Source organism: Orbicella franksi, chromosome 7, assembly GCF_964199315.1.
Source record: "Orbicella franksi chromosome 7, jaOrbFran1.1, whole genome shotgun sequence".
Classification (NCBI taxonomy): Eukaryota; Metazoa; Cnidaria; class Anthozoa; order Scleractinia; family Merulinidae; genus Orbicella; species Orbicella franksi.
This window is the reverse complement of record NC_138151.1, coordinates 27,316,337-27,332,290: the sequence shown is the minus strand read 5'-3', so window position 1 is coordinate 27,332,290 and position 15,954 is coordinate 27,316,337. Positions and strand designations below refer to the sequence as shown.

Below are 15,954 nucleotides of genomic sequence, written 5' to 3'. Positions count from 1 at the left end.
TGCTCTCATTTTTACTTACCAGTGTATGGGACACCTTCCCTATGAAGCAAATTTAGGAATACATCGTCTTCCCGTGATAAGAGGCCAATAAAACAAGCACATACAGTAAACACCCGCATATAAGAACACATGGATTAAGAACATCAGGCTGAAATTTGGCAAATAAAGCACCACTTTTATAAGAACAATATCAGCCTGGAAAAAAAAATAATGTTCTTATAAAATGGGAAGGGTGTCAAAATTACACAAATTACCATAAACACACCTGCTGACCAATGGTATTAGCTAAGTTTTGGGCACCTTTGTTCTCTTCAGAATATCTAATATCTACTTTAGGCATTTCAAGGGTGGGGCAGCATATGGATCTGCCACAGAACTATACATACACCCTTCTTGTTACTGTTTTGTTACATTACTGATTACAGTAGACCTATTTGAACATTAGGTTTTTAATTATTGTTCCATCAATTTATGTAATTGTCCAAAAACATGATTAAAATTTCTAGCAACATTTTTTATGCTGTACAGCACTGAATTTAAAAAAATTTAAGAACATTTAAGAACATCCTGAGGCTGATTTTTCACTAAGCATCCGATAAATAAGAACACAATCAGTCTGACCTCTGAAATTGTGTGTTCTTATATGCGGGTGTTTACTGTAGTGTAAATTACACGGGAATTAAAGCGTGACTTGGAAATAAAATAAACGGTGAAACTTTTATAATATTTCTTAAGCTCATAAACGACTCAAAGCAACAAACCGAAGTACCGAAGCGCACTTAGTTCTTGAATTTGTTCTTGAAGATAAGATAACAATAGTTTTAGTTCTTTCCGGGCGAATTTTCATGTTTAAGAGTAACCTTTAATTTGTCGCCTCCTTTAATTTCACTGCTTCTCTGGTACTCTTTGATATTTTCAAAGCTAAAGGCCTTGTAATATTCTTTCTCATCTCCAAAGAATCCCACCTCGTCTCTTTGAAACCCTGTCACGGCATTCTTCAGCTTTGCAGATCTTCCACAACCGGGAAAAACTAGACAAAATTAAACCGTTTCCCTCCTGATGAAGACTTCATGGTGGTTTTTTTCTTTAAGTTACAATTGAGTTCATCTCCTAAAAATTACTCTTATGATAATAAAAAAATAACTTACTAAGAAGTGTAACAAACTGGCGGGAAACCGATCAACGCTGCAAATTTACATTTCAAATTAGCTCAAATTATTTCCAAAAGCGCACGCTGGCTTTGATAATTTATTCATCACAAGGTCAGTTTGCCATCACCTTCGTGGAGTTCTTGCTCCGTTTATGCCGCGAAACATAGAGAGTTTTGCCCCGCAAAGTTTATAAAAAAAAAAACAGAAAGTTACGATGTAATGAGAGACAAATACGCTTCCTAAACAAGAGGCGATATTTTGGACCGAAACAGCGATATGTTCAACCTGTACTGATGATTTAACGTACACAGAAGCTGCACGTGTTTAATCCTGGAGGTTCAGTCCGACTTGCTCTGTCCTTCTTCTGCTGTGAAGTCTTCCAGTGGAATACTTTCGGGTTGGTGGCAACTTTTATCACCACTATCGTTTAAGTTTGAACATTAGTTTTGTCAAGACTTTTTTCTATCTTTACCTTGAATATGGGCACAATCTTTTTTTGTGTTTATGCTAAAAGTCAGTAAGCGCTCGATCACTGAAACGCTTGCGGAACTTTTCATTTTCCTCGAGACGAACATGATCTAAATTTCGTTTTACGACTAACTCTGGGCTACGTAAAATTTAAAGCCGAGGTCCACAGTGGGTATTTTGAATTCCTCCAACAAGTTCGCAGCCCCCATTATTTAAACCATAAATTCTAGACTCGCGAGTGAACAATCAGTGTTTGATACAAATATAATTTGCGTGCTCTTTATTTTGAGGCTCACTGTGTTTTAAGTTTTATTTATATTTCAATGTATTTTTGCACTTTAGGCCTGCTATGCAAGAGGATCGAAAGAAATGGCTGCATTGTCACAACCCTTATTTTTGATAGGTCTTCACTTGCTGCCTTAACCAAAGACGTGTCGAACAGGTAAGCATAATTGTGTAGTTAGTTTAAGTGTGTTTGTTTGTCGTGGTTTTAAAACTTTTGTTTGTCAGTGTTATTTTTGTTGTCTATAACAAATAGGGCACCACTGATTTTAGTCATTAGGCTTATTTTCCGTTTTTTTGTTTTCCTTTTCAAGGCAAAACAAAGTTTGCAAAGAAACCTCCAATTGTCACTTGATAACTCAACATCACGCTTGAGCAGCAGGGCTTTTGATGCTATTTTATGGTAGGTATTTCGAGGAATGTTTTTGTTTGTACTGGTCAAAGTATGGCTTGGTAATACTTTTATAAGAACGCATGCTGACATAAACAAGAATCAAATCACGCTACAACGTCACGTGAAACATGACAGCCACGTGAAACATGATAGTCTGTTTACGACGAAAACATTTTCTCCCTGGTTAGATGGCTTCCCTCAATACCGCGATTCTTTCCCCTTCCCCCCTGCCCCCGGCGAGAAAGCTTTTCACACATTTCAATATAAATAGCAGCGAACTGTTTACACGAGAAGTGAGGTTGGTTTAAGGGGAGGGGCTCCCTGGCTGTAGGGGTCACACGCTTGAAGGCAGGGTGACCTTTGGAAGGCATACCAATTACCTCCATGTAATCTTACTCTCATGATATTTGCTTCACCTACCAGGGACAAACTGGGACACGTAGAAAATATGCGAGACTGGGGTACAGGGGCAATTTTTTTGTCTCTTTTCGCTATTATTGCTTCGTAAAAGATGCTAACTACGTTATTAAACAACAGCGATGCACATTTTACGTTTTGGAAGGCACAAGAAAGAAAAACTTCTTTTCTCTTTGTAACTTATAATATTTGATTCCCGCCTTTCAAAAATACTATGAAGTGTGCAGATAAATCAAAAACCAAAGATGCAAAATCCATGCGACTGGGCCAGAATTTTTTTGGCAAAAAAAATATTCAACTCAGTTTTTTTTTTTTTTTCTAGGAACCTATTTGCATGCTGATCGTGCAAAATCTCACGAGGCAGCAAAACGCATTGGAGGAGAGATGATTGGATTTGTAATGAGCTTGTCAGTTTTTGACATCGTGTTTTCAAAAGTAGCTGGCTGTCAACCGGAACCTTCCTTTTTATTTACACTGCTAAACAAGGACTACTGAAAAGGCGTTTCAATTTGCTAAAGATTTCCTGAAAAAAATGGAAGGTTTTTGTAGAACGCAGTACGCCAAATGTATTGTTTGCTTGTGGTTAATTTCACTCAGGTTTGCTTTCGGTCAGCAGTTAGTTATTGGAAAGGACAGCATTATATTGTATTTGGCTCACTCGCCAGAAAGAGTGTTAATTTTGCATTTCGCATTTCAATGGTGTAAGTGATGTAGGTACAATCTTGAAAAAAAGTTTTAGACTATAGCAAACTCAAAACTATTTTTCCGCATACTCGAATTGGCACGGAGAGAGCGGCAAGTTAAAATTACAGATCACTGATTACTGATGATTAGAATTTTGAGGAACTTACAGGACATGGTGTTTATTTTATCAAAAGAGCAATTTCAACTTCTACTGCGCTTTGACATTTTACGAACAAAATTTGTTACGTGCAATGGTATGATCGGAATGTAAACAAATCTTTAGCAAATGAAAGGGGATTCCCAGGGAAGACCAGCCAGACGGTTCATTAACTAATAGTGAACGTGATAAAAAGCTGAAAATTAGTCGTCAACGAATAATAAAAGTTTCGCAGGTTTTCTTTCCTATGAAATTTTTAAACCCAACGAAGTAATGAAAATAGTTTGTTGAAATATTTCGGTTTTAAAAGAAATATGCAAAATGCTAAAGAATGTAGAATTTTGACGCAACATTATGATAATTAGCACGCGTGTTTATGTGGCAGAAACCCGCCAAATTCAAACTCATAGAAAAGTTCAGACATTTTAATGAGGGCAGGGAAGGAAAGTTGAAAAAGTGTTAAGGGTTTATGTTGACAGTGGATATAGAATTTGCAAAAATACAATAATCTTAAAAAGGTCCTGTTTTCACGTGCTAAACTAAAATTCAAATTAGATGTCAAAGTTGATTTTAATAATTTTTGTTTTTCAAAACGTTTTCACCAACGACGGACAACATAAAGTCATGTGTAGAGTCTTTTGCTCTTCGCTTGCGGTAATTGTATTTGAAGCTTTTAAAGTTGTTTTCAGGTTTTTTTTTTTTTTTAATTTGTTTGTTCGTCTTTTTTGTTTTCAATTTTATTCGTTTCGCGCCTGATAGAGATGGGTGCGCAGTCGCGAAACCCTCGTTTGATTTCCAAATTATCCTGCTTCTTAGTTAACTTGTCTGTAATATGATCAAAATCTCACTTCTCCTCGCAATATCAATACATCAGTCAGTTTACCAGTGCGGAGAATAAGGAAGCTAATTTAACTAATGCAACAAAGAAGTGACAAAGTGTTGTTATCACACAACTTCCCTGCCTCCTTGGAAAGGCCAAACTTCAGTTTGAAGTTAATGACGAAAGTACCACAGATAGTAAATCAATTTCACGTAATTCCTGACAATCAATACAGAGACAAAGCAAATTGCCGCATGCTTTGCTACAGCTTCTCCAATTGTAAACAAGTTTCATTTCCTCAGATTTTAACACGCACATTTCCTCTCTTTCAGCGTGAATACTGATTGCTAAATGGTGTGGATCACAATCTAGGAGGGAAGACAGAAGTCTTTACGAACACAACTCGGGAGGACAGGGCAAGATAGTCAGAGATTAATACTAGAGGTAGTAACAGTAATTTAATGGCGGCTGGTACTGAACAATCATTCCGCCTTTGAGACTCCTCGTTAAACGGCAATCATCAGAAGTTTTCGCAAAACCATTGAACAAATTGAAATATCGAGGGACCAGAAATCAAAAGTAAACAAGAACCAAGATTAGTTTTCATCAGGAACTAATTGTCTAGAACCTTGCAAAATCATTAACAAGTGCTTCCGTCAATCTAAATTTTGCAAACTCTGCAAATTAGCAAGCATTTCGGAAGGAAAATACAAATGCTACTCCTTCAGCAAGGGAGGTCAAATTTCAGTGAAAAAGATTTGGTGAATCTTAAGCGTTTTAGAGAAAGTTTCCCATGAATCAATCAATTTCTTATTTCTTAAATTAATCAAGAAACTCCTACAACTTGCGTAATAGACCTTGCAATCAAAACATGCAAAGCGTGTTTTGTTGACATAGTTTATTACGCTGTTTTTTGACAGCAGCAATTGTCGTTACGATCGTCTTATTTTTTTGTTCCAAGTTTTGCATTCACGAATTATTCATTTCTCTTAGTTGGAAATTTCTAATTTGAAAAATGTCTTAAAATGCCAATGCTCATCGAAATGTTTTTTCACATTTTGTCTTAGTTTTTTTTGTATTGGTTAATCAAGAAAGTAGTTGTGATATCCACACTTAGTAATTTTAAGTGTTCTATGATCACTTGTGCCTCGCCCATTGTAAATAACTTTACTTCTTATCGAAGGTGTTGTAATTAGTGAAGGATATTGAATAAACAATAAAAACATTTACAACCACTATTGTTTCTTTTGTTTATTGTCTTTCATTGCATACAAATAAGTAAAAAAATATTTGCGCTTTTAAAAGGGGCCTGGAAACTAGTCGGAATGTAGGCTATCTCTTTTACTATTTTTTGACTATGTAGGGTTGCCAAAAAGAAAAAAAATTCTGCGATTTTGAACAGAGTCTAGCTAGAAAACAAACATATACTTTGAATTTTGATGGGACAAATCCGTTGCACAAGGCAAGATTTTTCCCGCCAAAAGACTTAGTATATTTTTGACTCAAAACCAGACACCATTTAAAAGCACAGACTTTTTTTCCTAAGGACAATTTTCCCGCCAAAAGACTTAGTTTATTTTTTTTTCGACTTTTTTTGGTTTCTTTTAAAAGCGCAGTATTTTAACCGAGAAAACTTTTCCCGCCAAAAGACTTAGTATATTTTTGACTCAGAACCAGACACCATTCAAATGCACAGACTTTCTTTCCTGAGGACAATTTTCCCGCCAAAAGACTTAGCCTTTTTCCGACTTTGTTTTGGTCCCCTTCAAAAGCGCAATAACCAAAAAATAATATTACGTAAAAGACTTACTAGTTTCTTTTTACGGTCGCTTTAAAAGCGCAACATTTTAATCCCAAGACAATTTTCGCGCCGATGGACTTAAATGTTTTAATTTTTTCGCTTTGAAAGAGCAAATTTTTATTTAAAATACACTTTTCCTGTTTTTTCCTCCTTTCTTGAACTCGTCACGTTTTATTTCAACCTGAAAGAAAAAAGGTCGAAAAACATGTTAATGGTACAAGCTTCAGAGTAATTTGTCCAGCTAAAATCTATTTCTATTTGCATCTAGCCATATGCTATTCAGTCCCAAGGTTAAAATATCAATTCTCCCAACGAGTTTCATACATTCCTTTGATGAAAGTTATCTATCAAGACAGTACAAGTATATTCTCTAAGATCATGCTTGTCCTTTATATAAGGACTGGCCGCTATGTACATGTACACCACTTTGATCAATCTCTACAAGTTGCCTTTCTTTTCCTTTCACAATTATTGTTCTGAGAACTTGGTGATAAATGAAGACAATTTCTCTAAAAGAATCATTCATATGCACTTGTACTAGTTGCCATTGTTACGTTAGCTGCATGAAACTGGTGACAGATAACCCCTTGATGAAAGATTTTTCTCCAACTGTATACTTTGTTGTTTGTAATCTGTGTGAAGTCTTTCCTTTCTTTTCTGGTGTATTTAATAAACTAGCATTTGACATTTCTGGTACATTAGCAAACTGACTGTCCCTTTATTGTTTAAAAGGTGCTAGTTGAAGTCTAAACTCGAGTGCAACTACCTGACAGTAAAGAATCCAACAGTCTTGAAAAATAATCACGACTTTTAGAATGCCCTTTTAACCATAACAAACAAGACAGAGTCATTTTTACATCCAGGTACTTTTCAACAGTCTTATGTCAAAAGCATAACAATTGATCAAATTATTTTGAGCAGAAAATATAGAACAGTTGTTTTCATTCTCTTAAGAATGGTGCCTACTAGATGCAAAGGTCTTTTGCCCGAAATAAAGCCACGAAAAAAAAAACTGAACAAGTAGAACTAGTGGAAATAGAAGATTCCAACAAGGGCTATAAGCCTATGGGAATCTCAGAAGAAAAGTGAAAAAAACAAAAGTGGGGAACAAAAATGCTGACATCAACATATTTTCTAAAAAGAAGAACAAAAATTTGTCTTCACAGATTTCCTTAGAATTCGCCTTTACGTACACAAAAGCAATAATGTTTATAGAAATCTTTAAAATGCATAGCAAGTGGTGACACAAAATCACCTTTCCTATGTAACTTTTAATAACAAAAAAATAATCGTAACAACAGCAACATTAATCTCTCTCTGTTTAGCAAAAAATACAGCCTACATAGCTCTTGCACACAACAAGTTAATCACATGTTCAATAGGCTTAAAAGTTAAACTAGTTGGTTTCATCTTTTTGAAATCGTTTTCATAGTCTGTGACATTTTTCCTGTCACCTGCCCAATAAATCAAAGACTTGCATCCCTCGCAATAATTGTGCAATATATGAAAGATCATATATTTGAACTGCGGAGAAAGATATGAAGGCGTGATCAATTATTGCAGTTATACACACAACTTAAGCAGTTGTGAAATTAAAACCTGAAAAAAATTCAGGCTTTAATTTCAAAACTGGTTAAGTTATGTGTATGACTGCAATGATCAATCATGCCTTCATATCTTTCTCTACAGTTCAAATGTATGACCTTTCATATACCGGTATTCACTTGTATTCTTCACCATCTACGGGTATATTACGAACTCACAATGTGATCAGCTCCCAGATGGCTTGATAGCTAAGTTGGTAGAGCACTGCACTGGTATCGCAGAGGTCACGGGTTTGAATCCCGTTCTGGCCTGAATTTTTCTCAGGCTTTAATTTACAACTGCTTAAGTTGTGTGTATAACTGCAATGATCCATCATGCCTTCATAGAGCTATGTAATGTATAAATTATGTATACTTTGTTAATAGCTCATTGCACCTGGGTGCCTTGTTTTCTTGTGCTGTACATTGGCATGAAATTAGCTGATTACAGCCTCAAGTTTAGCAGGCAATCGTTTTCTTCACTTCACAACAGTTTGCAATATACCAGCTGCTATCCTGGTGTTTCTTGTTTTAGCACATTTTCATTAAACTTGATTTGGTCACAGAAGGAAAATGTTTTCTGATATTTTAGTTGTACACTTGGTAGCTTACATGTAGTTGATTCCACCAGTTTCAACCCTAGCAAATGTGTGGCATGTAATCCATGCCTTGTGTGATGCGCAGAACGTGTGGGCACTAACATAAGTAGGCACTGTCCTTAAAAACATTCAAGCTTCTGTAACCAGCTGTTTGTTAAAATAATAACTTTTGCATACAGTTAATGTTGTGAGAAACAGTTATTGAGATTCTACATTTCTAACCGACAGCATTAACTCTAGAAGCGCCATACAGATCTATTCAAAATTACAAACTTATCTTGTAGAGAATCCAAAACGCCACCTACAACTGGTTTTATATCAATTTCAAAACGTTTTAAAATTCTTCTCAGTAATGAGAGCCAAACAGCTCTATCAAAACGTGTACTAGTTCTGAGAATTTGATGGTGGATCAAGACAAGACACTGTATCCATTAACTGATGATTTTCTTAGTTTATTCTTGTCACCAGCTTGCTTGATAATATATTATCGGTATTGTAACCAGAAATTGGGTTTTGATCAGTCCTGGGTTAACCAGGGATAGGGAAAGAGCTTTTTTAATATCAATAAATATAAAGTAAAAGCTGCCAAGCATTGCGACTTAATCTGAAATTTATCTTAACAATTTGGTATGCAAGACATTTCAAAATACTTCAATTATAGCGTAGGTTAAGTGTTATATTGTTGAAAACAGTGGTCATTAAATTATAAAATTTTATTTGATCGTTCTCTCCTGTGAGTTGGCGAGCTCACTGTCTGGGGCTTGGGTCTAACATGTACCTTGACTAGGTTTCAACTGGATATCATCATGAGAGATATTTTCTAATGGCAAATTTAGGAAACCTATCACATCATTTCCTTTCTTAGCTTTTCCTCTAGTATGACTGCAATAAATTATACTTAATCAATATTGAAAACAAACAGCTAAACAGCTATATAACAGCTCTCTCCAGAACTAGTTAGAGGTTTCAAAAAATGATTAGGAAGGCAATTTTACATTCAAAGTGTAGCTCTTTCATCTAAAAATACCACATGAACAATTTTTCTTACTACACTGACTCTACTTTAGTCTTATTCCAACTTGAGTAAGATTGAAGAAATTCTCGTTTATTAAAATTGATCCTGTACAAAAACAATGTGTTATCATGGTTGCTATGGTAAAATACTATTGCTGATGAAACAAAACTATTTTCAATTCACAAAAATCCAAGGCTCCCTTATGATGTACATGAAAAGTTTGGTTATGGAAAGCTATCCAGTTAGTCTGATTGGCATGACTGGTCATCATTTTAGAAAATACCTCAGTCCAAACTTTCCTTGAAGTAACTGACTCCACAATGACCACCTACTGTAACTTTGCTTTGAAACAACACAAATCTGCCCATCCCACCCTTACATTTCCCCCATTTGATGAAAAAGTAGTTCAAAAGTGCTTTTTAATGCTTATTGTGCTGTGCACTGATGAGACATCCAGGATAATGTTGTTTTGTGCTATTGTGTAAACAAAACCATAATTTTTATTGCAAATTATTACATTCAGACGAGCTCAAGTTTAGGGAGTGAGAGATGAGCACAAAGAAATCAAGGATAAGCATTATATTTATAGAAGTAATAGAAATTCTAGATATTCCCCATAGTGAATCTACTGAGCTGGAAATATCAATAAAACTGCCTTATTGACAAACTTTTTAATACATGTACATGTACTTTAGAAAAAAACGTCCATGACCAAGTGAGCAAAAGCAATCTATCAACCAATTATAAATTAAGGCAGTGCAGCCAATTGTATTGTATGTTTGCCAGTATGTAGCCAGCCACAGAGTACTGCTAACAAAGAATACAGTCATGTTTATTGCTAACAAGGAAAACTGAACTCACCAAACTATGATGCATAGAGTTTCTGTTCCATTCCTGCTTTTGTGACTTGTACCATCGATATAGTAATCTTCAGTAACATCAACCAAAAAAATGCAGAAGCTCTTGAGAAAACAAATAAAATAATTTGATAAATGCTCTTTTCCCTAGTATCAGAACATACTGAAATCTGTGCAGCACCAGAAATGATTCCCCGACCAGAAATGCATATATAGATATACTTGAATGATGTCCAATATATGTCAGGCCTTCCTCCTTTTCTCTTCCCCTCCCTAACCTATCCCCAAAGGAAGGCCTGGTGATACTCAGGCAGATTGTTCTAAGGAGCCCAATTCTTCTTGTTTTTCTGAGGATTCTTCCTTGCATTTGGCAGGGCTTGAAATTAAAAAAGAATATATGAAGTTGCAATGTTATGACCTCTTCTGAAAAGTTAGTTGCAAGTTTGAAAATTTTAGTCCCAAACAAACAGAATTTAATTATTAAAAATCAGATTTAATATTTAAAATGTAGACTTGCAAATGATTTTCAAGGCTCCACTTTAATTTTGTCAAGAGCTTCTATGCCATCTAGCATCATTTGCTGTCCAAATCAGGGATCATTTTGAAGTTTGAGATCACTCCATGTAATTTTGCCCTCCAATTTGGAAGTTATTAATTTTCTGCTCTGAGATCATTTCCAGTTGGGATCCTTTCTGGTGCCAATTTTTGGAGATATCTGGAATGTTTCCCACCAAATAGAAATAATTATTGTGCTTCAAATAAGGTTAAAAGTTTGCAAGCCAACCAAAATGGTCCACATTGCCTACTATATTATGCTCCTACAGCATGGGGTAAACAATAATATTACTCCTTCCCGCCCCTGCCCCCTCTCCCAACCCTGGATGGGAGACTCTTATAGTCTATCACAGCTTACGCCCTGAGTGAGTATTCTGTCTGGCTGCCCCCACAATTTACTGGTACACAAATATACCTTTGGTTGGACAGAGGCACTGTGAGAGTAAAATGACTTTATTGTTCACTTTGCAAGAACAGTGCACAATGGGTGATCAAATTGGTTTGCAATACTAGGCCACTGCTAGGGCTCCATGTATGTTTTCTATCAAGTTACAAGACTTTCATACTGGGAGCACCCTTAAGCCTGAAGCATCTTTCTTTTAGCCCACCCATTTTAGAGAACTGCTTAAGCAAGTGGCTCTCTCATGGTTTAATACTTTGGAACATTGGATCCTCAGTTCTGAGCGATACATCACACTGATAAAAGAAAAAGCACATCACAACTTACCTATGTGCTGTGGTGAGTGAAGTTGTTCCATTGTCAGTGAAATCACCCAAAAACTATTTAAGAAAGGAAATAAATAAATAAATAAACAAATAAATAATAAATAGAGTACTTCTCATAAATACATGATTTCTGCTCACAAATCAAAGAGTACAAAGGTAAAGGTCAAATAAGAAACAGTTTACAGTGATGTCATGTTTCAACGCACATTCTTACCTAGCACTGACGAAATATGCACACTAATGGAAAGTAAACTACATAAATTTATGGATAAAACTCTTTATGCCTAGAGGAATAAACTTTGCCCTTACCTGCTTTGTCCTGAAAGTAAAAAATTTCCAATATTATTGTTGCACTGTTTGTCAATTAGTTAAAAAGCTGCTGGGAAAATCAAAATAAATAAACAAACATTTTATCAATAAATCATATAAATATGGATTGTACTGGCAAAGAAATTAATTCAATGCCTAAATTTGGGGAATGGTCCAGATTATGCTTGATGATAAAACACTGACTCATAATTTACATATTAACCCATTGACTCCCAAGCCGCCCGTAACCGGCCGTGACAAGACTTGGGCTTTGATCCACCTCTTACGTCATCACATTTGACCAAAATTGGCATCATCTATACTCAAGTTCTGCAGGAGGAAAAGATCTTTCCAGTGATACCCAGATTACAGTAATCGGCTCAATGGAGCCTGAAATATGTACGAAAATGCTCAGAAATTTGAGTGAAAAACTCAGAGCAAAATTTCCTGCAACTACACGTGGCTGCTCCAAATGAAAAGCCTAAAGTCATAGGTCACTTTCTCATCTCAAAATTGATTTGTGCGCATGCCCAATCAAAAACGTCATAAAACGCGATGCTAGTGGAAGGAAAGGCATGCTGTCATGTTGCAAAGGCCTTTTTGACCAGATTGGAGCTAATTTGGCCCATATCCAGCCTGAAAATCTCCAAAATCTCCAAAAAATGCATTTTTGGCAAAAAGCTCCAGGAGTCGGTGGGTTAAGTAACAAAATATAAGCTTATGTTTTGATTCATACATCAGGAATTCACAAATTGACATCAGTTTTTCATGCACCAGTCATGAATTTTGTCATAACATTGTCAAAGTAGCTGTGGATCTACTTTGACAATGTTATGACGAAATTCATTGTCAATAACAGACCAGATGCATGAAAATCTGACGTCAATTTGTTTTTTACAATAAATTATAAATTCATGTGTCTGTCCGCTTATTGACAATGAAAATAGCCAATGAACAAGAGAGAATTTCGGCAGTTATGGAAGGATAAAAGCATGATTCAAAATTATTTCGTTCTCAGCAACTGTAATCAGTGATTTCAGCTTAAAATGAAGATTAAATTTAAAAGCTTGCTGATTCAAAAACGTCCAGTTCATAAATATTCACAGCTCCTCACAAAGCGATTAGTCCAACAAGGCTGCTCAAATGCTTTTATAAATTCAGTATTGCCATCTGCATCTTATATATGTTTGAGAGTCCAAAACGTTTCTTAAACTCACAAAGAACTATACACAACCGTCAAAATAAAACAGATATAACTTTTGCAGTCCATTACCATGCAAAGAGGCGAACCACGGACATCAGCATGGCTGATTCAATTTTCTTGGTGTGCTTAAATTCTCAACTTAAATCCATCTTGTTGACTTCATTTGACTTAAGTTGCGAAGCATTCTGTATCTGACCATCATGTACCTCGCATGTTAGTGCAAATTTCCAGTTCCGTATTCAGCAGTTCGAAGAGCCTTCCCATGTCAGCGACCAGGCAACCCGACGCAGAAGCTGCTCCACAAGTGGTGTTGACAAAATGCAAATTTTCCCGCTACCCCAGCGCATGAATGAAAAATAGGTACGCAATGCATACATGCGTTCATTGCGAGCAGTCTGGAATACTTAGAGTGGAAATTTATACGGCCACTCAAACCAGTTATGTTCGTATTTCCATGGTTAATATGCATGTACTGATTAAACTTTCAATCTTTTTTTAATTATACCTGCATTTCGGGAGCTTGTTAAAGAACAGCTGTTCAGATGTGCAATAGTCACTCTATTTAGACCAATCAAAAATTTGACACTACCCGGCTGTTTGATAATACGGACACCCTGTTAAAATGGCTATATTTTCATGGCTTGTTGGTGACTGTATTAGCGGAGTTCCACTGTATATTCATATTTCTAAAACAACAATCTATTTTGATTTTTCAACTGTCTCTTGAAGTACACGCTTAGTTTATCCTTTATCTATACTCGAAACACAACCCGCAGCAGTCTCTACCACCAATCCGTTTTGGTCAAGACATAATTCAGCCATCTCAATTTGCTAGAAACATCGGTGTGATATTTGACAGTACCATGACTATGCTTCCGCATATCAGTTCTATTTGTAAATCAGCCTCTTATCATCTGCGCAACATCTCCCGGATAAGGAAATTCTTATCTACGAAAACCACCGAGATCCTGGTCCATGCTTTTGTGTCTTCCAAACTCGACCACTGCAACTCTCTTTTGTACAATGTACCGAAGTGTGCTTTAAAAAAGCTCCAGTCTGTTCAGAACGCCGCTGCCCGACTTATCACCTGTTCCCGAAAGTACGACCACATCACTCCAATACTGAAAGAATTACACTGGCTTCCTATTTCTGAACGCATTAAATTCAAGATTATGTTACTTACCTTTAAGGCTCTTCATCAACAATCTCCTGTCTACATTCAAGATCTAGTAGCGTACTACCAACCTTCCAGAATCCTCCGATCATCACACTTATTACTTCTTAACCCCACGAATTTTCACCTGAAGACATATGGTTCTCGAGCTTTTGCTGTTTCCGCTCCTGAACTCTGGAACAGTCTACCTGTTTCTATCCGCTCATGTGACAATCTAAGTTCTTTTAAATCTAAACTCAAAACTCATCTTTTTAAGAAAACTTATTATTCTTAGCGATTTTTGCTTTCTATTACTTTCTTAAATGCACATTTTTAATTATTAAGATTAGTACAGATCATTTTGGCGAATTGTAGAGCGCCTAGAGCAGGCATGGATAGGCGCTATATAAATATTTATTTATTATTATTATTATTATTATTATTATTATTATTACTAATTAGCGTTTCGTAAATACATAATTAACCGTTTACGTCTCAGGCCATAGCCCATAGCGACTCTTAGAAATTTTCATGTTCTAGAAAACTACTAGACTTTCCAAAAGTCCTCTCCAATAATATTTCCATTTTGTTAGTTTCGCTTGGGTTCGCGACTTAGTCGCTGATCAAAGATCAGCCTCTCGCTACGCTCAAGGGCGATGATTGAGAGAAGATATTTCTACTGGACCCGAACCGGCAGGTTTCTTTCACAGGTCACAGGTCACAGGTCACAGGTCACAGGTCACAGGTCACAGGTCACAGGTCACAGGTCACAGGTCACAGGTCACAGGTCACAATCAAAAATCACTCAGTAAAACTCGCGATGTAAATTTTACCCGAGATTCCCAAGAGGTTTATCGATGTTTCCATGCAACAAACCCCGTACTAAAAATGTTTCACTGTATAATTTTAATGAAAAAAAATCTAGGGGTGATATATGTACGAAATGGGTTGAAATGTAGTTTTCAGACATGTAGTGTTACATATATTTTATCGTAATAAGATAATTCATTATGATAGCAAATTGAACTGTTTTATTTCTATCTTTTTTTGAAATCTTTACAACGAGTATGTACTAAACAGAAACAAGAGGGTCCCCTATACCTCTTCTGAAAGCAATTTCACGCATAAGTAGTAACTGGACTTTTCACGCATCACAAAAAATTCGAAAACAGCTTCTCGTTCACAGAAAAAAAGAAGCAATCACTTTCCACTTTAAAATGCAAAGGCTAAATCATGCGTCAAATAAAAATACAAATTCTATCCACCTTTTGCAAAACATACAGAACCCTCCATTTTGATGCATCAAAATGCCGTGTGTGACACATTGTGACAAACTAGGTTCTAGGGCCCCCTGGTTCACTGTCAACATCAGTGTAAGCCTCTTTCGTTTTCATATTATATTGAAAGGCTACAAACAATTTATGTTTTCAACAGAAATAACTCTTGGCTTTCTTTGGATCAGTTTTTTTTTTTATTTCAGTGCTACAGCTAATTTCCCCTATGCGTTTTTTTTTCCAGAAAAGAGCTGTTATAGTTACACTTGGGACGCACTTGTATGCATCTGTTGGCATATTTTTGTGACCTGTGACCTGTGACCTGTGACCTGTGACCTGTGACCTGTCAAAGAAACCTGTCAGACCCGGACATGGGTAAGGGATAAAAGAAGATTTTAAAAATTTAAAAACCACAGTCTGATGGTGCAAGAGAGCTCACCTTCCTGGAGCAAGCGTGGGGTCCATATTTCATAATACAAGCTATACTTTCTCTGGACTCCACTCA

General features: G+C 36.1%; 1 protein-coding gene and 2 long non-coding RNA genes across 4 annotated transcripts; 2 read left to right on the top strand and 1 right to left on the bottom strand.

The window, feature by feature from the left end:
- Window positions 1–1,183: 1,183 nt before the first annotated feature.
- Window positions 1,184–5,611, top strand: LOC145493893 (uncharacterized). 2 transcript variants are annotated; one of them, XR_014050200.1, is made up of 4 exons: window positions 1,184–1,548; window positions 1,962–2,061; window positions 2,216–2,304; window positions 4,706–5,611. It is a non-coding gene; the product is annotated as an uncharacterized LOC145493893 (long non-coding RNA). The 2 variants fall into 2 exon arrangements; XR_014050199.1 differs by lacking the exon at window positions 4,706–5,611 and adding an exon at window positions 3,035–3,213 and having other exon boundaries at window positions 1,186–1,548.
- Window positions 5,612–5,710: 99 nt separating this feature from the next.
- Window positions 5,711–11,883, bottom strand: LOC145493894 (uncharacterized). Its single transcript, XR_014050201.1, has 4 exons — window positions 11,819–11,883; window positions 11,511–11,563; window positions 10,233–10,333; window positions 5,711–6,355 (listed from the first exon to the last, which is right to left on the bottom strand). It is a non-coding gene; the product is annotated as an uncharacterized LOC145493894 (long non-coding RNA).
- A 1,238-nt stretch (window positions 11,884–13,121) lies between these two features.
- Window positions 13,122–14,472, top strand: LOC145492707 (uncharacterized). The gene is made up of 2 exons (XM_081472107.1): window positions 13,122–13,142; window positions 13,763–14,472. The coding sequence occupies exons 1-2, from the start codon at window positions 13,122–13,124 to the stop codon at window positions 14,468–14,470; spliced, it is 729 nt and encodes a 242-aa protein (XP_081328233.1). The 3' UTR covers window positions 14,471–14,472.
- Window positions 14,473–15,954: the final 1,482 nt, after the last annotated feature.

Excerpts from the sequence above, each read along its gene's own strand:
- LOC145492707 (XM_081472107.1), top strand. The coding sequence starts at position 13,122 with ATGGCTGATTCAATTTTCTTG. Across the intron at positions 13,143-13,762 it reads TGGCTGATTCAATTTTCTTG|TTTATCCTTTATCTATACTC; the intron begins GTGTGCTTAAAT and ends GTACACGCTTAG.